Below are 23,544 nucleotides of genomic sequence, written 5' to 3' on the forward strand. Positions count from 1 at the left end.
AAAATTTCTTACGAATTTCCAGAAAAATACGGAAGTTTGTAAGAAAAGTTATCAGTTTAAACCAGATTTCAATCCAGGGAAACAAAAGCTGCCAAGTCACCGCCGCTCTGACAGCCCTCATCAGACGGCGCAGCCTGCCATCTGCAGAGGCGGGGACCAAGAAGGGAAGCGCCGATCAGTCATGTGACACGGCGGGACGAATCCTAATGGGAGTACCAAGAAGTGAAGCGCCGATCAGTCATGTGACACGGCGGGACGAATCCTAATGGGAGGAGCAAGAACGGAAGCGCCGATCAGTCATGTGACACGGCGGGACGAATCCTAATGCGAGGTGCAAGGAGGGAAGCGCCGATCAGTCATGTGACACGGCGGGACGAATCCTAATGGGAGGAGCAAGAACGGAAGCGCCGATCAGTCATGTGACATGGCGGGACGACTCCTAATGGGAAGAGCAAGAAGGGAAGCGCCGATCAGTCATGTGACACGGCGGGACGAATCCTAATGGGAGGAGCAAGAAGGGAAGCGCCGATCAGTCATGTGACACGGCGGGACGAATCCTAATGGGAGGAGCAAGGAGGGAAGCGCCGATCAGTCATGTGACACGGTGGGACGAATCCTAATGGTTGGAGCAAGAAGGGAAGCGCCGATCAGTCATGTGACACGGCGGGACGAATCCTAATGGGAGGAGCAAGGAGGGAAGCGCCGATCAGTCATGTGACACGGTGGGACGAATCCTAATGGTTGGAGCAAGAAGGGAAGCGCCGATCAGTCATGTGACACGGCGGGACGAATCCTAATGGTTGGAGCAAGAAGGGAAGCGCCGATCAGTCATGTGACACGGCGGGACGAATCCTAATGCGAGGAGCAAGGAGGGAAGCGCCGATCAGTCATGTGACACGGCGGGACGAATCCTAATGGGAGGAGCAAGAAGGGAAGCGCCGATCAGTCATGTGACACGGCGGGACGAATCCTAATGGGAGGAGCAAGGAGGGAAGCGCCGATCAGTCATGTGACACGGCGGGACGAATCCTAATGCGAGGAGCAAGAAGGGAAGCACCAATCAGTCATGTGACACGGCGGGACGAATCCTAATGGGAGGAGCAAAGAGGGAAGCGCCGATCAGTCATGTGACACGGCGGGACGAATCCTAATGGGAGGAGCAAGGAGGGAAGCGCCGATCAGTCATGTGACACGGCGGGACGAATCCTAATGCGAGGAGCAAGAAGGGAAGCGCCAATCAGTCGTGACACGGCGGGACGAATCCTAATGGGAGGAGCAAGGAGGGAAGCGCCGATCAGTCATGTGACACGGCGGGACGAATCCTAATGGGAGGAGCAAGGAGGGAAGCGCCGATCAGTCATGTGACACGGCGGGACGAATCCTAATGCGAGGAGCAAGAAGGGAAGCACCAATCAGTCATGTGACACGGCGGGACGAATCCTAATGCGAGGAGCAAGGAGGGAAGCGCCGATCAGTCATGTGACACGGCGGGACGAATCCTAATGGGAGGAGCAAGGGAAGCGCCGATCAGTCATGTGACACGGCGGGACGAATCCTAATGGGAGGAACAAGGAGGGAAGCGCCGATCAGTCATGTGACACGGCGGGACGAATCCTAATGCGAGGAGCAAGAAGGGAAGCACCAATCAGTCATGTGACACGGCGGGACGAATCCTAATGGGAGGAGCAAAGAGGGAAGCGCCGATCAGTCATGTGACACGGCGGGACGAATCCTAATGCGAGGAGCAAGAAGGGAAGCACCAATCAGTCATGTGACACGGCGGGACGAATCCTAATGGGAGGAGCAAAGAGGGAAGCGCCGATCAGTCATGTGACACGGCGGGACGAATCCTAATGGGAGGAGCAAGGAGGGAAGCGCCGATCAGTCATGTGACACGGTGGGACGAATCCTAATGCGAGGAGCAAGAAGGGAAGCACCAATCAGTCATGTGACACGGCGGGACGAATCCTAATGGGAGGAGCAAGGAGGGAAGCGCCGATCAGTCATGTGACACGGCGGGACGAATCCTAATGGGAGGAGCAAGAACGGAAGCGCCGATCAGTCATGTGACACGGCGGGACGAATCCTAATGGGAGGAGCAAGGAGGGAAGTGTCGATCAGTCATGTGACACGGCGGGACGAATCCTAATGGGAGGAGCAAGGAGGGAAGCGCCGATCAGTCATGTGACACGGCGGGACGAATCCTAATGGGAGGAGCAAGAAGGGAAGCGCCGATCAGTCATGTGACACGGCGGGACGAATCCTAATGCGAGGAGCAAGGAGGGAAGCGCCGATCAGTCATGTGACACGGCGGGACGAATCCTAATGGGAGGAGCAAGAAGGGAAGCGCCGATCAGTCATGTGACACGGTGGGACGAATCCTAATAGGAGGAGCAAGGAGGGAAGCGCCGATCAGTCATGTGACACGGCGGGACGAATCCTAATGGGAGGAGCAAGAAGGGAAGCGCCGATCAGTCATGTGACACGGCGGGACGAATCCTAATGCGAGGAGCAAGGAGGGAAGCACCAATCAGTCATGTGACACGGCGGGATGAATCCTAATGGGAGGAGCAAGAAGGGAAGCGCCGATCAGTCATGTGACACGGCGGGACGAATCCTAATGGGAGGAGCAAGAAGGGAAGCGCCGATCAGTCATGCGACACGGCGGGACGAATCCTAATGGGAGGAGCAAGAACGGAAGCGCCGATCAGTCATGTGACATGGCGGGACGACTCCTAATGGGAAGAGCAAGAAGGGAAGCGCCGATCAGTCATGTGACACGGCGGGACGAATCCTAATGGGAGGAGCAAGAAGGGAAGCGCCGATCAGTCATGTGACACGGCGGGACGAATCCTAATGGGAGGAGCAAGGAGGGAAGCGCCGATCAGTCATGTGACACGGTGGGACGAATCCTAATGGTTGGAGCAAGAAGGGAAGCGCCGATCAGTCATGTGACACGGCGGGACGAATCCTAATGGGAGGAGCAAGGAGGGAAGCGCCGATCAGTCATGTGACACGGTGGGACGAATCCTAATGGTTGGAGCAAGAAGGGAAGCGCCGATCAGTCATGTGACACGGCGGGACGAATCCTAATGGTTGGAGCAAGAAGGGAAGCGCCGATCAGTCATGTGACACGGCGGGACGAATCCTAATGCGAGGAGCAAGGAGGGAAGCGCCGATCAGTCATGTGACACGGCGGGACGAATCCTAATGGGAGGAGCAAGAAGGGAAGCGCCGATCAGTCATGTGACACGGCGGGACGAATCCTAATGGGAGGAGCAAGGAGGGAAGCGCCGATCAGTCATGTGACACGGCGGGACGAATCCTAATGCGAGGAGCAAGAAGGGAAGCACCAATCAGTCATGTGACACGGCGGGACGAATCCTAATGGGAGGAGCAAAGAGGGAAGCGCCGATCAGTCATGTGACACGGCGGGACGAATCCTAATGGGAGGAGCAAGGAGGGAAGCGCCGATCAGTCATGTGACACGGCGGGACGAATCCTAATGCGAGGAGCAAGAAGGGAAGCGCCAATCAGTCGTGACACGGCGGGACGAATCCTAATGGGAGGAGCAAGGAGGGAAGCGCCGATCAGTCATGTGACACGGCGGGACGAATCCTAATGGGAGGAGCAAGGAGGGAAGCGCCGATCAGTCATGTGACACGGCGGGACGAATCCTAATGCGAGGAGCAAGAAGGGAAGCACCAATCAGTCATGTGACACGGCGGGACGAATCCTAATGCGAGGAGCAAGGAGGGAAGCGCCGATCAGTCATGTGACACGGCGGGACGAATCCTAATGGGAGGAGCAAGGGAAGCGCCGATCAGTCATGTGACACGGCGGGACGAATCCTAATGGGAGGAACAAGGAGGGAAGCGCCGATCAGTCATGTGACACGGCGGGACGAATCCTAATGCGAGGAGCAAGAAGGGAAGCACCAATCAGTCATGTGACACGGCGGGACGAATCCTAATGGGAGGAGCAAAGAGGGAAGCGCCGATCAGTCATGTGACACGGCGGGACGAATCCTAATGCGAGGAGCAAGAAGGGAAGCACCAATCAGTCATGTGACACGGCGGGACGAATCCTAATGGGAGGAGCAAAGAGGGAAGCGCCGATCAGTCATGTGACACGGCGGGACGAATCCTAATGGGAGGAGCAAGGAGGGAAGCGCCGATCAGTCATGTGACACGGCGGGACGAATCCTAATGCGAGGAGCAAGAAGGGAAGCACCAATCAGTCATGTGACACGGCGGGACGAATCCTAATGGGAGGAGCAAGGAGGGAAGCGCCGATCAGTCATGTGACACGGCGGGACGAATCCTAATGGGAGGAGCAAGAACGGAAGCGCCGATCAGTCATGTGACACGGCGGGACGAATCCTAATGGGAGGAGCAAGGAGGGAAGTGTCGATCAGTCATGTGACACGGCGGGACGAATCCTAATGGGAGGAGCAAGGAGGGAAGCGCCGATCAGTCATGTGACACGGCGGGACGAATCCTAATGGGAGGAGCAAGAAGGGAAGCGCCGATCAGTCATGTGACACGGCGGGACGAATCCTAATGCGAGGAGCAAGGAGGGAAGCGCCGATCAGTCATGTGACACGGCGGGACGAATCCTAATGGGAGGAGCAAGAAGGGAAGCGCCGATCAGTCATGTGACACGGTGGGACGAATCCTAATAGGAGGAGCAAGGAGGGAAGCGCCGATCAGTCATGTGACACGGCGGGACGAATCCTAATGGGAGGAGCAAGAAGGGAAGCGCCGATCAGTCATGTGACACGGCGGGACGAATCCTAATGCGAGGAGCAAGGAGGGAAGCACCAATCAGTCATGTGACACGGCGGGATGAATCCTAATGGGAGGAGCAAGAAGGGAAGCGCCGATCAGTCATGTGACACGGCGGGACGAATCCTAATGGGAGGAGCAAGAAGGGAAGCGCCGATCAGTCATGCGACACGGCGGGACGAATCCTAATGGTTGGAGCAAGAAGGGAAGCGCCGATCAGTCATGTGACACGGCGGGACGAATCCTAATGGGAGGAGCAAGAAGGGAAGCACCGATCAGTCATGTGACACGGCGGGACGAATCCTAATGGGAGGAGCAAGAAGGGAAGCGCCGATCAGTCATGCGACACGGCGGGACGAATCCTAATGCGAGGAGCAAGAAGGGAAGCACCAATCAGTCATGTGACACGGCGGGACGAATCCTAATGGTTGGAGCAAGAAGGGAAGCCCCGATCAGTCATGTGACACGGCGGGACGAATCCTAATGCGAGGAGCAAGAAGGGAAGCGCCGATCAGTCATGTGACACGGCGGGACGAATCCTAATTGGAGGAGCAAGAAGGGAAGCACCGATCAGTCATGTGACACGGCGGGACGAATCCTAATGGGAGATGCAAGAACGGAAGCGCCGATCAGTCATGCGACACGGCGGGACGAATCCTAATGCGAGGAGCAAGAAGGGAAGCACCGATCAGTCATGTGACACGGCGGGACGAATCCTAATGCGAGGAGCAAGAAGGGAAGCACCAATCAGTCATGTGACACGGCGGGACGAATCCTAATGCGAGGAGCAAGAAGGGAAGCACCAATCAGTCATGTGACACGGCGGGACGAATCCTAATGGGAGGAACAAGGAGGGAAGCGCCGATCAGTCATGTGACACGGCGGGACGAATCCTAATGGGAGGAGCAAGGAGGGAAGCACCGATCAGTCATGTGACACGACGGGACGAATCCTAATACGAGGAGCAAGGAGGGAAGCGCCGATCAGTCATGTGACACGGCGTGATGAATCCTAATGCGAGGAGCAAGAAGGGAAGCGCCGATCAGTCATGTGACACGGCGGGATGAATCCTAATGGGAGGAGCAAGGAGGGAAGCACCGATCAGTCATGTGACACGACGGGACGAATCCTAATACGAGGAGCAAGGAGGGAAGCGCCGATCAGTCATGTGACACGGCGTGATGAATCCTAATGCGAGGAGCAAGAAGGGAAGCGCCGATCAGTCATGTGACACGGCGGGACGAATCCTAATGGGAGGAGCAAGAAGGGAAGCGCCGATCAGTCATGTGACACGAATCCCAATGCGTTCCATACTTTGTTTCTGGGTGAGAGAAGTGGCAACGGATGCGGCCTGCCACAATGGAGGAAGGGGTTAATATGCCATATGTCATAAGAACACTAGAGGGCGTAATGGCGGCCACTAAGCCTCCTCCTAAGGCCTCTGCCACACTTGCATGTTTCTAGCGTGGTTTTTTCACGCAATTGTCAACAGGCCCTTTATTGTTAAAAACGCATCGCACAAAAATCACAAAGCACAAAACGTGACGCCTTTTTAATAGGAAGTCCTGTTGACAATTGCGTAAACAACGCAGCGATAACGTGCAAATAAAAAAAACACATCAGTGTGGAAGAGGCCGCGGGCGTACTAATGTGAGAGACGAGCCGCGCTGTTAACAGTCGGACGGACTATTGACGTTCGCGTTAAAACGCAGTACAAATCGCATGTAAGACGAAGTACAAAAACACAGCCGTAGGGATCAGCAAGGAATCCGTGCGGAATGTGTACACATACATATATATACACACACACATATATACACACACACACACATAATTTTTTCTAACTCTGTAACTTTTCTTTTGCTCCTCTGGGGGTCGCTCTCGCTGTATTTACATTTTCCCACTGCATCGGGAGCATCTATTAGGGCAGCGTCCACAGGAGTGCGCACGCACACACACACAAACGTATGTGTTTGTGCGTCTCTGTCTATGTATATGTGTGTGTTTGTGTGTGTCTGTATGTCTGTATGTCTATGCGTGTGCAGGCGAGCGTGTATATGTACACGTGTATGTATACATACATTATATATATATATATATATTATATATATATACATATATACACACACACACACAATTTTTTAAACAATGGCCTTAATGTTTTCCTAGTGTCGCTCTTCCAACTTCGGCCCCCGCCCCTCCCCCCTCACTGAGACCAATTAATTATTTCCCAGAACCACACTTCAGTTGCCCCCCAGCCGGCCCCCCAGAGCCACCTGTAACCCTCTGAAGCCAGGGCCGTTAAATTAAGGAAAACAGGACTCTCAGGGGGAGAGGGCAAAGGTCACCCAACCTTCCAGCCCGCCCCCAGAGTATCCCAGCCAGTAACCCTCCTGCTACTGCAGAACTACAACTCTCAGCATGTCCAGGGTGTCCGTAGTACTGCAGCTCTGCCCCATTCTCTTGGCTACAGTTGCAGTACCATATACAACCTGTGGACAGGTGAGGCGCTGTTCTGGAAAGAGCACAGCCTTGTATCTGGATAAGTGGCGAGATCAATGAGCGCTCGGTAGGGAGTGCAGGAAGCGGTGCTGCTGATGCTCGGCGATCATGTGATCACTGAAGACCCCCGACACATCAGACCCCTGACACACCAGTGACTAGATGGACACGGTATTAAAGAACCGCCCCGCGTGCGCTGAGAGGACGGAGAGGAACGCTGGCAGCCGGAAGAAGGCATCAGAGACCACCACAGAGGACCAACACACTGGGGTCTTTAAAGGGTCCTGCATCTGATTTAACGATCAGACATAAGGCCGCCCGGATAACGAGGCGCTGCAAATAGGAAGTCATTTACTGCATTTAAAGGCATATACACACAAGACACTGCTGAAAAGTAATGCAAATGAAAAGTGGGGCAGTTGTCCATAGCAACCAGACCCCCCCTAGTAGTCAGAGCGCAGCTCCTCCAGCAACCAGACCCCCTAGTAGTCAGAGCGCAGCTCCTCCAGCAACCAGACCCCCCTAGTAGTCAGAGCGCAGCTCCTCCAGCAACCAGACCCCCCCTAGTAGTCAGAGCGCAGCTCCTCCAGCAACCAGACCCCCTAGTAGTCAGAGAGCAGCTCCTCCAGCAACCAGACCCCCCCTAGTAGTCAGAGCGCAGCTCCTCCAGCAACCAGACCCCCGTAGTAGTCAGAGCACAGCTCCTCCAGCAACCAGACCCCCCTAGTAGTCAGAGCGCAGCTCCTCCAGCAACCAGACCCCCCCTAGTAGTCAGAGCGCAGCTCCTCCAGCAACCAGACCCCCTAGTAGTCAGAGAGCAGCTCCTCCAGCAACCAGACCCCCCTAGTAGTCAGAGCGCAGCTCCTCCAGCAACCAGACCCCCCTAGTAGTCAGAGCGCAGCACCTCCAGCAACCAGACCCCCCTAGTAGTCAGAGCGCAGCTCCTCCAGCAACCAGACCCCCCTAGTAGTCAGAGCGCAGCTCCTCCAGCAACCAGACCCCCCTAGTAGTCAGAGCGCAGCACCTCCAGCAACCAGACCCCCCTAGTAGTCAGAGCGCAGCACCTCCAGCAACCAGACCCCCCTAGTAGTCAGAGCGCAGCACCTCCAGCAACCAGACCCCCCTAGTAGTCAGAGCGCAGCACCTCCAGCAACCAGACCCCCCTAGTAGTCAGAGAGCAGCACCTCCAGCAACCAGACCTCCCTAGTAGTCAGAGAGCAGCACCTCCAGCAACCAGACCTCCCTAGTAGTCAGAGAGCAGCTCCTCCAGCAACCAAATACCCATTGTAGTCAGAGCGCAGCACCTCCAGCAACCAGACCCCCCTAGTAGTCAGAGAGCAGCACCTCCAGCAACCAGACCTCCCTAGTAGTCAGAGAGCAGCACCTCCAGCAACCAGACCTCCCTAGTAGTCAGAGAGCAGCTCCTCCAGCAACCAAATACCCATTGTAGTCAGAGCGCAGCTCCTCCATATGGGGTGACCACCCGTCCTCTAGCATAAAAACTGTGCCCTACAATAATTAAAAAAAAAAAAAAGGTATCTTTTCTTTCTACACCTCTCTAGTTGGCAAAGTAGATCCACCTATCTTTAGCTCCACCCATTTCCCCCATTAGGCACAGCAGTCCTTACTTCTTTAGTAGTCGCGGCAGGCTGCCTCCAAGCCTCCCCAGTAAGTCCCAGCAGGCTGCCTCCAAGCCTCCCCAGTAAGTCCCAGCAGGCTGCCTCCAAGCCTCCCCAGTAAGTCCCAGCAGGCTGCCTCCAAGCCTCCCCAGTAAGTCCCAGCAGGCTGCCTCCAAGTCTCCCCAGTAAGTCCCAGCAGGCTGCCTCCAAGTCTCCCCAGTAAGTCCCAGCAGGCTGCCTCCAAGCCTCCCCAGTAAGTCCCAGCAGGCTGCCTCCAAGCCTCCCCAGTAAGTCCCAGCAGGCTGCCTCCAAGCCTGCCCAGTAAGTCCCAGCAGGCTGCCTCCAAGCCTGCCCAGTAAGTCCCAGCAAGCTGCCTCCAAGCCTGCCCAGTAAGTCCCAGCAAGCTGCCTCCAAGCCTGCCCAGTAAGTCCCAGCAGGCTGCCTCCAAGCCTCCCCAGTAAGTCCAAGCAGGCTGCCTCCAAGCCTGCCCAGTAAGTCCCAGCAAGCTGCCTCCAAGCCTCCCAATATGCCAGTCTCCAGTATTTCAGGCAAATTATCTTCAAACCTCCCTAGTAGTCACAGCAGGCAATCCCAGGTTCCCCAGTAATCCCTGGGCTGGCCAACCCTCCACACCAGGCCATGGCTTCTTAGCAACCGGAGTAAGACCTTCCCCAGTACAACCTAAGGAACATTCATGTCTTCACTGACTGGAAAATCCGTTTAAACCTCCTGTTGGATTTCCTGGAATGATACAATACTAGAAATCGGAGAGTCATCACTCATGGACTACCCACGGGAGGAAACTCATCACCCGACCCCAGCACTCACACCGGCCAATCAGCACGCAGGAAGCTCACTGCAGCTGCGAGCCTGAAAAAAACATCTGGGAACAATTTAGCCGTTAGGAGCGTAATAAGACATTTATAAGATGAGGCGATTGTAGCGCATCCCCCACACCCCTCCGTAGGCCGGCCACACTGCATGACAACACGGCTGCTGCTATAACTGCTGGCACCCAGCTTTCCTGGAGTCATGAACGGCAAATCTGCCTAGGTATACAGCAATATAGTAACTGGTCATATCAGCTCCATGCAAGACTCTGCTCCTCCGCCGCGACCCGCTGCCACGCGCTTACGGAAAAGTCTCTTTGGTTGAGGTCATTGTGAAAGCTGGGCGGGTAACATGTCCTAAGAAGGCGAGGAAAGCCCTAATAGGGATTACTGCCAGTCTGATGCCCGCAGCAGCGCCCCAGCCAGCAGGCCGCTTACAGCAGCAGCGCCTGCAGGAGGGTTTACAGACGCTAGCGCTGGGGTGAAGCGTGGCCCGCTGGACGGTCAGGGGGAGGCCAAGGTCCGGGCGTTGCTTTTTAAATGTGCAGCCAATGTTGACGGGTTTTGATGCAGAAATGGTGGGTTTTGCCACAAACCTTCCGCTGTGGAAAATCTGCAGCATTTCTGCGACTTGTGAACGCACCCTTAGGGAGAAAACCGCGCGAGATTTGTGCGTTGAGACGGGGGGGCCACGACACACACGGGGGGGGGGGGGGACGACGACACACACGGGGGGGGGGGGACACACACGGGGGGGGGGGGACGACACACACGGGGGGGGGGGGACGACACACACGGGGGGGGACACGACACACACGGGGGGGGGACACGACACACACGGGGGGGGGACACGACACACACGGGGGGGGGGGACACGACACACACGGGGGGGGACGGACGACACACACGGGGGGGGACGGACGACACACACGGGGGGGGGGCGACACACACGGGGGGGGGGGGACGACACACACGGGGGGGGGGGACGACACACACGGGGGGGGGGGAACGACACACACGGGGGGGGGGGGGAACGACACACACGGGGGGGGGGGGGAACGACACACACGGGGGGGGGGGGGACGACACACACGGGGGGGGGGGGACGACACACACGGGGGGGGGGGGGCGACGACACACACGGGGATGGGTTGTGCATGGGGAAAAATAAACCAAATCATGGCTGTGTGTTCTTCTGATTGGTATTGGGTGATTCTAGGACATGTGATATCCACAGCCGCACGGATGGCACACGGATGGCTGCGCTGACACTACTGGGTGTACCTCGCATACGCCCGTCTAATCTCTGCCTCATGGGGTTTCTATCCAGGCCACGGATATGTGTGATCTCTGTAATGTACTACACAGGAGCGTCACACGTTAGGGCCCCATCGTTTGTGGTAGTGTCCCCGTTCACTGACAGCAAGCAGAGATCTTGTAGTGGTGAGTACTACTGTAATGGTGGCTGCTCAGCGTGTGGCACCCAGTGTCGTCGGTCAGCAATCGCGCCCGCTGTTGGAAACCCCTGAACCCAGCGCTGTGGAGCCGTTTAGGCCAATACACACGGACAGGAGTGCCATCAGGCCGTGAATCGATATGGCGCTCGCCAACATGCGGTGCCATCAGGCCGTGAATCGATATGGCGCTCGCCAACATGCGGTGCCATCAGGCCGTGAATCGATATGGCGCTCGCCAACATGCGGTGCCATCAGGCCCTGAATCGATATGGCGCTCGCCAACATGCGGTGCCATCAGGCCGTGAATCGATATGGCGCTCGCCAACATGCGGTGCCATCAGGCCGTGAATCGATATGGCGCTCGCCAACATGCGGTGCCATCAGGCCGTGAATCGATATGGCGCTCGCCAACATGCGGTGCCATCAGGCCGTGAATCGATATGGCGCTCGCCAACATGCGGTGCCCGGCACATGTGAGGCACTTTTGTGTTAAGAGCCTCGCATCAGTTCAGGAAAGGAACGATCCACCCAAAACCGCGGCGGCGGCCAGCAGAGCGATTACCATAAACCTCACGCCGCGCCGGCCTCAGTAACAACAATGGGCGATGTGAGGCGCTCCGAGGGGCGCCCAAAGATGGGACATACCAGGATCTCTCCCCGGCCGCAGGAAGAGAGAAACCCCCCAAAGACTCGTGTAGGACCGCATTCATGGTCGCACACACACACCTCGCTTTCTTGGCCGTGCGAATCCTTAAGGATATGTTCACACCGCGGATTACCGCGCTAAATCTGCTCGCAAAACCGTGAGAGAAATCCGCAGGTGTTCTGCCGCAGTTTACGCTGCGGATCCGCATGCAGGTTTACCCCGGCAGCGGGCAAAAACGTCAAACTGCGCAAACTGCTGTAGACCGGGCCGAGGCGGCGTGCGGAGCGGCGGTCTACAGGTCATGTGACATGGAAAACGCCACAGAGCCCGCCAGAAGAACAGAGGGTGCGCTTCACACCCGCCCCAAATGGGAACGTACCCTGGAAGAACGGCCCTCGTCGCCCCGGGCAACCAGAGCGCAGCTGCCATCTCCTCTGCTGCTGAAGTGAAAGCTGCGCTCTGATTGGTTGCTAGGGGCAACAAGGACAGATTTAAGAGAGTTCTGTACTAGTACAACACGACTCCTTGTGCGCAGTACGCGGCTCGGCGTACGGCGGCAGTTCAGGGGTCAGATTATAAATATGCGCGGATAGAGGAGCGGCTCGGCGTACGGCGGCACTTCAGGGGTCAGATTATAAATATACGCGGATAGAGAGGAGCGGCTGGGCGTACGGCGGCACTTCAGGGGTCAGATTATAAATATGTGCGGATAGAGAGGAGCGGCTCGGCGTACGGCGGCACTTCAGGGGTCAGATTATAAATATGCACGGATAGAGAGGAGCGGCTCGGCGTACGGCGGCACTTCAGGGGTCAGATTATAAATATGCGCGGATAGAGAGGAGCAGCTCGGCGTACGGCGGCACTTCAGGGGTCAGATTATAAATATGCGCGGAGAGGAGCGGCTCGGCGTACGGCGGCACTTCAGGGGTCAGATTATAAATATGGCGGATAGAGAGGAGCGGCTCGGCGTACGGCGGCAGTTCAGGGGTCAGATTATAAATATGCGCGGATAGAGAGGAGCGGCGCGGCGTACGGCGGCACTTCAGGGGTCAGATTATAAATATGCGCGGATAGAGAGGAGCGGCGCGGCGTACGGCGGCACTTCAGGGGTCAGATTATAAATATGGCGGATAGAGAGGAGCGGCTCGGTGTACGGCGGCAGTTCAGGGGTCAGATTATAAATATGCGCGGATAGAGAGGAGCGGCTCGGTGTACGGCGGCAGTTCAGGGGTCAGATTATAAATATGCGCGGATAGAGGAGCGGCTCGGCGTACGGCGGCAGTTCAGGGGTCAGATTATAAATATGGCGGATAGAGAGGAGCGGCTCGGCGTACGGCGGCACTTCAGGGGTCAGATTATAAATATGCGCGGATAGAGAGGAGCGGCTCGGTGTACGGCGGCAGTTCAGGGGTCAGATTATAAATATGCGCGGATAGAGGAGCGGCTCGGCGTACGGCGGCAGTTCAGGGGTCAGATTATAAATATGGCGGATAGAGAGGAGCGGCTCGGTGTACGGCGGCAGTTCAGGGGTCAGATTATAAATATGCGCGGATAGAGAGGAGCGGCTCGGCGTACGGCGGCAGTTCAGGGGTCAGATTATAAATATGCGCAGATAGAGAGGAGCGGCTCGGCGTACGGCGGCAGTTCAGGGGTCAGATTATAAATATGCGCGGAGAGGAGCGGCTCGGCGTACGGCGGCACTTCAGGGGTCAGATTATAAATATGCGCGGATAGAGAGGAGCGGCTCGGCGTACGGCGGCACTTCAGGGGTCAGATTATAAATATGTGCGGATAGAGAGGAGCGGCTCGGCGTACGGCGGCACTTCAGGGGTCAGATTATAAATATGCGCGGAGAGGAGCGGCTCGGCGTACGGCGGCACTTCAGGGGTCAGATTATAAATATGCGCAGATAGAGAGGAGCGGCTCGGCGTACGGCGGCAGTTCAGGGGTCAGATTATAAATATGCGCGGAGAGGAGCGGCTCGGCGTACGGCGGCAGTTCAGGGGTCAGATTATAAATATGCGCGGAGAGGAGCGGCTCGGCGTACGGCGGCACTTCAGGGGTCAGATTATAAATATGCGCGGATAGAGAGGAGCGGCTCGGTGTACGGCGGCAGTTCAGGGGTCAGATTATAAATATGCGCGGATAGAGAGGAGCGGCTCGGCGTACGGCGGCACTTCAGGGGTCAGATTATAAATATGCGCGGATAGAGGGGAGCGGCTCGGCGTACGGCGGCAGTTCAGGGGTCAGATTATAAATATGCGCGGATAGAGAGGAGCGGCTCGGCGTACGGCGGCAGTTCAGGGGTCAGATTATAAATATGTGCGGATAGAGAGGAGCGGCTCGGCGTACGGCGGCAGTTCAGGGGTCAGATTATAAATATGCGCGGATAGAGAGGAGCGCCTCGGCGTACGGCGGCACTTCAGGGGTCAGATTATAAATATGCGCGGATAGAGAGGAGCGGCTCGGCGTACGGCGGCACTTCAGGGGTCAGATTATAAATATGCGCGGATAGAGGAGCGGCTGGGTGTACGGCGGCACTTCAGGGGTCAGATTATAAATATGCGCGGATAGAGAGGAGCGGCTCGGCGTACGGCGGCAGTTCAGGGGTCAGATTATAAATATGTGCGGATAGAGAGGAGCGGCTCGGCGTACGGCGGCACTTCAGGGGTCAGATTATAAATATGTGCGGATAGAGGAGCGGCTGGGTGTACGGCGGCAGTTCAGGGGTCAGATTATAAATATGCGCGGTTTTACGTTTACTCTCTGAGACCGTTAGGATCGCAGGGAAGAGAAGCGGCTGAACGGCGCCGGGCCCCTCATCTACAGATCCTCCAGCGCCAAGCTTTACTCCAAAACGGAGGCCGACCCATGGATTTCTACAGCGCATTTGCATCTCAAAATGCCGTGGCTGTGTAAGAGTGGATTGGCGCAATTTCAAAAAACAAATCCATTATCTCCCTCTTCATGGCGTCCACACGGAAAGAGCACCAAAAATGGACACGTCTTTTTTTTTTTTCAACCTGCACTACAAAACCAGAATCGGCGCACAATCCGTTGTGCCAACGTGGCTTCGGGCCGCACCGACAAATGGCGGTTTTTGTGCGAATACCATTTCTAAGTCTGTGTAATGTTGCATCTCATGAGAAGTTCAAAGAAAATCGTCGTCGTATGAAGTATGAAAATCCGTACGCGAATCTGCCCGACAACTGAGGGTTAGCTACGTACGGAGAGCGCCATGATCGGTGATGGCCGCCGGCCCCGAAGGGGTCCTTGGGCTTTACAGACGCGCGTGTCCAATGCGTGCATGAAACGCAAGCGTTTGTCCGTGTAGCATCCGCACGCAGTGCGAGTTTTCTACATTTCTGTGTGATCCGTTTTTTTGGCTCATCAGTGATTAGTGAGGAGCGGCGCAGGCGGGCGTCCTTCTGCGCACACCGCCCCTGCAGACACATTTCCGATGGGGGATTCTGGTTCGTAAAAACAGACAAGATGGCGGGTCAGCGCTTTTTTCTTTTGCAGAGAACATCTTCCACGAATGTGTGAACAGCGAGTGATTACTGGGTTCGCGCTGCGGCTGTATGAGGGCTGAGGGTGATGGTACCGTGGATTCGCCCATCTGTCAGAGGCGGCCATGTTGCCACTTACATGACTGGTGTGGAATAAGCGCCCAAGATAAATGGCAGCATGTATTCCGCACGCATACCCAAGATCATGCGCGGCGCACAGAATACGTGTCAGCCCGGCCTCTGAGCATTCACAGGGGGCCCTCAAATCTCATTTTGCTGTGATTACTGCAGAACGGCGCCATTTTGCTGTAGTAGCGGCAGGAAAAAAATTCGATTTGAGCGCCTCTATGAACACAACCTGGAATGTCGCCCTGCAAGAAGCGGACGAGGCGCTGGGCCCTCAACACTCCCAAGATGGCGCAGAGCGTCCATCTCCTGTGGCAAGGCTCCTCCCCCAATTCAGGCGATATTACATCAAAGCCGAAAAGTGAGGCATCGGGCGGCTGGACTGAAGCATGTTCCCCCCACGGATACAAGGAGGGAGATTTATCACAGTTGGGGGAGGGGAGCTCGCAGCAACCAATCAGATCGCTCCTCTCGTTTACTGTACCGAAGGGCCTCTGCAGAATGAGAGCTGAAACCTGATTGGTTGCTAGGGCCAACGGCGGTCCCGCGCACAGGGGAACGCTCTGCCATCTGGTGCTCGCCGCTGCACATGTGGGCGCCGTCTGGTCTTCCTGCCGTTGGGCACACCCCCCAATAACGTTTTGCCAGACGTTAGAGCGGCAACGACATTGGCGTTAACCCTCAACATCCCACAATTCAGGTTAAACTACGTCACTCAGCTTTCTGAGGCTCCTGAGAGGCGGACAGTCCAGTCACGGAGCTCAGGATGAAGATGGATCGCACGCTCGCCAATGGCCGCTGTAGAAGCTGCGACGGCAGCCATTTTGGCTTTTACCCAGCTTTTCCGTAAACCGATGAATAGAACTCATCAACCTGACAGCAGAGGGCGACATCGCGCCTCATTCACGTTGTCCGTAGCAACCAGAGGGCGGACCCTCGCAGACTCACCTATGGCCTGCGCCAGGGCGATGACGACTTCTTGGCAGGTGGTGCCCTCCGTCACCCCGCAGACGATTCTCTGGACCCCGTCCACCCACACCTTCAGCTCCATGATGCCTCCTTCGCCCGTCACGTCATCGTCACCAAGGAAACCGCGTTCGGACAAGTCTGCGGAGGGAAACAAATGCGCATCAGCTCTCCGACCATCGAGGTTAGACCATCACTTATTGGTGAAAATACCTGGACTTCGCCATCGTCTTCACGCAAATCCTTCGTGCCGCACTATAGTGTCCGTGCCATGCGCGCCATAGTCGAGGCTTATTAGACTGAGCGCTACGTTTCCAGGGCCTCCGATTACCACACATTGCACGCAAAATCGGGGTCGACGCCGCAACACAGTCGGACGCGTGCAAATCTGCGGGCCTCTCACACGGACGAAATATGCAGCAGAAATTCGTTTTAAATGTCGCGGTTCCGCACGTGAATTTAGCGTTAAGTGGGAATGGAAGCAATGGAGGCGCGGCGTGCTGCGGGCCCGCGATTTTACCGACACGGACATCAAGGAAAATCTGTGGATGTTGGACGCAGATTCTCCCGTCACCACGATGCGAAACGGCACACGGCTTAACCGAATCAGCGGGCTGCGCGGCGTCCGCACAATCCGCTTTACGAACACGAGCGGTAAGAGGGCTGTTTTATTTCTAGGACTGTAGAAGACGACGCAGTTTGTGGTCCCGATGCTCCGTGTGAACGCACCACGACTATGGCGCACACGGGGTTCCTCCCTAAGCGGGTTAGCTTCATATGAAAGCAGCCGAGCGCGGTTTCTGCCACGGATGGACACGCAGTTTTCGCGGATCCGCATGTGAATTCGCCCCTTTTAGATGCAGATAATCTCATGGATTTCATATCACGCAGTTACGTGTCGCGACATTTTCAACTCCGCCTCCTACAGACGGCCGCGAATCCCTATTAAACTGCGAAGAGCGCTTAATTGCCCGAATATCGCAGCAGACTTTATGCAAGATTGGGGTGAACGGAGGGGGGGGAGGGGCGCAGTATGAGGGGGTCACCCAGCTTTTCCAGAAACAACGGCGCCGCTCATCCCGATCTGGGGGCTCATTCACATCAAGCGCTTTCCGTTTTTCTGCTTTGTTCCGGGACGCCCCCTGGCAAAAAGCATGGCCGTACGACGGGACTGAACGGACCTCGCTGACTGTAATGGAGTCCGTTCAGCGGTCTGTTCAGCGGTTCGCAGGATGCTGCGCCATTCCATCTGATCAGTGAGCGCGCCGCACTAGGTCTACAGAGGGGGTGGGGATTGGCCCCCACAGTCGGCGCTCCAGCCCCGACACAATGCAGAACGGCGTCCGCACAGATGTAACACGTCCGGCGCCAATTGGAACCATCTGTAGGAAATTAAAGAGCCTTGTACCTGCCAAGAGCAGCCCGGCCGCCGCGGCCGGCTCCCCGCATTCACCCCCCAATTCACTTTGCTGACATCTCGCAATTCAATCCGATGCTCCGAGATCCTACACAAACAGTCCTGCGATCAGCGGCGCGGTGGGGGGGGCCTTACTTCTAACCGCGTTCATCCCTTTCAGAATATCCGTGTTTTGATGACGTCACATGGCATCAATAAAATGGCGCAATCCACCATGTACAATAGGAAACCGCAAACACAGCAACGCCCTCAGCGCAATATAATCCCACGGTGACGGGTCACGGCTCACCACATACGGCGCAACGCAAAGGGAGCGAGGGCATCTGCTTACAGATCGGACAGCGCAGCGGCCCCGCAGCACAGAGGATTTCAGCTCAGCCAAGGAAACAAACATGGTGGCCACACCGTACCCCCGCCCCCTGGGTCTCCTCCAATAGGCTCATTCCTCAGGTCAGAAGATCAGAGGCCGGAATGAAGGAGTTGTCAGACCAAACGTTCCATTCCTCAGCGCCCTGCGGAGGATTGTCGCTGGACGCACGGTTATGTTTATTTTCACAGCGAAATAAAACCGTGGAGGAGTCGTGACCAAGGGGGGGGGGGGGGCCCGGCCGATCCTTACAGCGCATTGACCAGGCTTACAAAAACATGGCGGCTCCCCCCAGCGCCCCCCTGCTCACAGGTAGTGTGTGGTATCGCAGGCCTGTTCCACACAAGCAGCGGATTACTGGAAGCCGCCATGTTTCTCCACGCCATTTCAGGGCGAGCTGTGGAAAAACCAACATGGCCACCATCCAGCTTTCCTAGCATCCTGAACGGCTCATCTTTACCACAATACGTTCGCCATCGTCCCCAAGTACAGCGAGACGGAGAGGATTTGGCGCCGGCTCTTTACGGACTCTCATCGTCTTCTTGTTTTCCAATTACCGCTTGTTCTGTTTTCAGCCGGTCGCCATAGTAACCGCAGGTCTGCTTCTCCCTCTCGGTGACTTACGGCGGGGTCGTCACTGAACGTTCGCAAAACCCACTTCGCTGTAATGTAGAACCTGCGCAAACAGTGTACTGAAATCCTCTGTGCTGCTGCCCACGCAGCAGCGCCGCGTCCTCGGACGCAGATATGGCGGCGGGTGGCGAACGCGCTCAGATCTGATCATCAATATTCTATAGTAAACTACAGTCACATTCGCCAACGAACGCTCTGCGTCGAAATGGGAGAAAAACCACGCGGTGTGCCAGGAGAGCGCGGGCCGGGGGGGCCGGACAAGTGTCAGCGGGCACCGACTGATGGGAATTCCTGGGCGTGCCGGAGAGCAGCGCCCACGGGTGCCCACCTGCCAGATCAGTTCCAGCTCTCTACAATCTTCATACACTAAATAGCTGAGGCCGTCTCGTAAATCTAATTAATTCACCCAGAGAATTGAGCAACCCGGGGTGTGCAGAGACGTCCCCGCCAGCGCTGGGTTATCGATAGCGCCATCTGCACCCGCTTACATAAGCCTGGCACGTCTTCCAGAGGTGGAGTCACTTCACAGAAGCTTCTCTCTTTGGATCTGTTAGTGTTTTATGCTCCAGTCACCTCCAGAGCTGCACTCACAGTTCTGCGGCTCAGCTGCACTCCTTATCACACGTCTTCTGCTCTCTGTTTACAGGTCGCACCTCCGTGGGCAAGCGCCATGCCAGACCGCTGCCAGGGATTCGGGGGAAGTAAAGATTTCAGCCCTACGGCCCCTTCGCCATCTTGGCAGCTGCAGACGTGGTGCAGAGACAAGCTGCAGACTACTTCTGGGGTGACAGGGCTTGTAGCCGTGCCTCTTGCTACGATCCTAATACCCCCCAGTGTTGCGCCATGAGACCCTCAAAGGTGGGCGGGAGTGGAATGGAATCTCCTAATGGAATGGCTGGTAGGGTGGTACCCCGGTGCCCACCTGCTGTGCAGAGGTGACGTGACAATGTGTCAGGACTGGTAACTCCTCACCTCACATGGGGCGCCTGCCGACAGCGCCGGATTGGGCTTGTATGTGGTGCCATAACAGAGGCCGCCGAACTCCCGGCCTTCTTATAACGTTTCATCGCCCATTCATTTATCCATGACGACACTAATTACTCCGAGATGCCGCCTCCGCGCTTCAGTCGAGGTCTCGGGGGATAATTAATCTCGTTAATTTGTGGTGGAGTAATGAGCGCGCTAGAAGTCCTATTACATGGGTTGTAAACTATTAGTGGTTAATCTATGGTCCACCAGCAGGCGCCATACCACTATAAACACCTGTACACCCCTGTATATAGGCATATGGGGCAGGCAGGTATAACCTGGGTGTAGCTTATACCAGATATACATAGAATTATATACCCACATACCTCCATACACCGCAAGCTCCGCCACCTCCTCCTCTATAAGACACCAATGGGAGGACCAATCATGTGGCCGGCCACTAGCTGATAGCCTGCGGGTGTGGAGAATCATTCCTGTAGTCTCTCAAGGCAGAGAGGTCTGCAGCCAGCAATTGGCTACCAGCTACCCGGGTAATTGCCCCCCGCCCCTCAGTGCCACCAAAGACCGTCCTGCAGCAGTGCTACACTATATATGGCGGGGCCGGGACGCACTAGCCACCCCTGGCTGTACGCCAGTGTACTAAAAGACCGCCACACTAGGAACAAGGCTGTAAGTGCTACAAGATCCCCCTATGTACAGAAATATAACTACTATAATACTGCCCCCTATGTACAGAAATATAACTACTATAATACTGCCCCCTATGTACAAGAATATAACTACTATAATACTGCCCCCTATGTACAAGAATATAACTACTATAATATGGCGTCCTATGTACAAGAATATAACTACTATAATACTGCCCCCTATGTACAGAAATATAACTACTATAATACTGCCCCCTATGTACAGAAATATAACTACTATAATACTGCCCCCTATGTACAAGAATATAACTACTATAATACTGCTCCTATGTACAAGAATATAACTACTATAATACTGCCCCTATGTACAAGAATATAACTACTATAATACTGCCTCCTATGTACAAGAATATAACTACTATAATACTGCCCCCTATGTACATGAATATAACTACTATAATACTGCCCCCTATGTACAAGAATATAACTACTATAATACTGCCTCCTATGTACAAGAATATAACTACTATAATACTGCCTCCTATGTACATGAATATAACTACTATAATACTGCTCCCTATGTACAAGAATATAACTACTATAATACTGCTCCCTATGTACAAGAATATAACTACTATAATACTGCCCCCTATGTACAAGAATATAACTACTATAATACTGCCTCCTATGTACAAGAATATAACTACTATAATACTGCCCGCTATGTACAAGAATATAACTACTATAATACTGCCCCCTATGTACAAGAATATAACTACTATAATACTGCTCACTATGTACAAGAATATAACTACTATAATACTGCTCCTATGTACAAGTATATAACTACTATAATACTGCTCCTATGTACAAGAATATAACTACTATAATACTGCCTCCTATGTACAAGAATATAACTACTATAATACTGCCCCCCATGTACAAGAATATAACTACTATAATACTGCCCCCTATATACAAGAATATAACTACTATAATACTGCCTCCTATATACAAGAATATAACTACTATAATACTGCTCCTATGTACAAGAATATAACTACTATAATACTGCCTCCTATGTACAAGAACATAACTACTATAATACTGCTCCTATGTACAAGAATATAACTACTATAATACTGCCTCCTATATACAAGAATATAACTACTATAATACTGCCCCTATGTACAAGAATATAACTACTATAATACTGCCCCCCATGTACAAGAATATAACTACTATAATACTGCCCCCTATATACAAGAATATAACTACTATAATACTGCCTCCTATATACAAGAATATAACTACTATAATACTGCTCCTATGTACAAGAATATAACTACTATAATACTGCCTCCTATGTACAAGAACATAACTACTATAATACTGCTCCTATGTACAAGAATATAACTACTATAATACTGCCTCCTATATACAAGAATATAACTACTATAATACTGCCCCTATGTACAAGAATATAACTACTATAATACTGCCCCCCTATGTACAAGGATATAACTACTATAATACTGCCCCCTATATACAAGAATATAACTACTATAATACTGCCTCCTATATACAAGAATATAACTACTATAATACTGCTCCTATGTACAAGAATATAACTACTATAATACTGCCTCCTATGTACAAGAATATATCTACTATAATACCGCCTCCTATATACAAGAATATAACTACTATAATACTGCCCCTATGTACAAGAATATAACTACTATAATACTGCCCCCCTATGTACAAGGATATAACTACTATAATACTGCCCCCCTATGTACAAGAATATAACTACTATAATACTGCCCCTATGTACAAGAATATAACTACTATAATACTGCCTCCTATATACAAGAATATAACTACTATAATACTGCCCCCTATATACAAGAATATAACTACTATAATACTGCCTCCTATATACAAGAATATAACTACTATAATACTGCCCCCTATGTACAAGAATATAACTACTATAATACTGCCCCCTATGTACAAGAATATATCTACTATAATACTGCCCCCTATATACAAGAATATAACTACTATAATACTGCCCCCTATGTACAAGAATATAACTACTATAATACTGCCTCCTATGTACAAGAATATAAGTACTATAATACTACCTCCTATGTACAAGAATATAACTACTATAATACTGCCCCCTATGGACAAGAATATAAATACTATAATACTGCCCCCTATGTACAAGAATATAACTACTATAATACTGCCCCCTATGTACAAGAATATAACTACTATAATACTGCCCCTATGTACAAGAATATAACTACTATAATACTGCCCCTATGTACAAGAATATAACTACTATAATACTGCCCCCTATGTACAAGAATATAACTACTATAATACTGCCTCTATGTACAAGAATATAACTACTATAATACTTCCCTCTATGTACAAGAATATAACTACTATAATACTGCCCCCTATGTACAAGAACATAACTACTATAATACTGCCCCCTATGTACAAGAATATAACTACTATAATACTTCCCTCTATGTACAAGAATATAACTACTATAATACTGCCCCCTATGTACAAGAATATAACTACTATAATACTGCCCCTATGTACAAGAATATAACTACTATAATACTGCCTCCTATATACAAGAATATAACTACTATAATACTGCCCCCTATGTACAAGAATATAACTACTATAATACTGCCCCCTATGTACAAGAATATAACTACTATAATACTGCCTCCTATATACAAGAATATAACTACTATAATACTGCCCCTATGTACAAGAATATAACTACTATAATACTGCCCCCTATGTACAAGAATATAACTACTATAATACTGCCCCCTATGTACAAGAATATAACTACTATAATACTGCCCCTATGTACAAGAATATAACTACTATAATACTGCCTCCTATATACAAGAATATAACTACTATAATACTGCCCCCTAGGTCCAGGTATATAACTACTATAATAGCGCCCCCTATGTACAAGAATATAACTACTATAATACTGCC

The 23,544-nt window shown here is 53.1% G+C and overlaps 1 protein-coding gene across 1 annotated transcript in view; it reads right to left on the minus strand.

The window, feature by feature from the left end:
• Nucleotides 1-23,544, minus strand: part of RASSF8 (Ras association domain family member 8) — a 65,082-nt gene that overhangs the window by 10,071 nt on the left and 31,467 nt on the right. The window contains exon 2 of the mRNA XM_066590144.1: nucleotides 16,425-16,583. Within this exon, the coding sequence (XP_066446241.1) occupies nucleotides 16,425-16,527 (103 nt within the window). The 5' untranslated portion in view covers nucleotides 16,528-16,583. The remainder of the gene's footprint in view (nucleotides 1-16,424; nucleotides 16,584-23,544) is intronic.

Source organism: Eleutherodactylus coqui, chromosome 2 (genome assembly GCF_035609145.1).
Source record: "Eleutherodactylus coqui strain aEleCoq1 chromosome 2, aEleCoq1.hap1, whole genome shotgun sequence".
Lineage (NCBI taxonomy): Eukaryota > Metazoa > Chordata > Amphibia > Anura > Eleutherodactylidae > Eleutherodactylus > Eleutherodactylus coqui.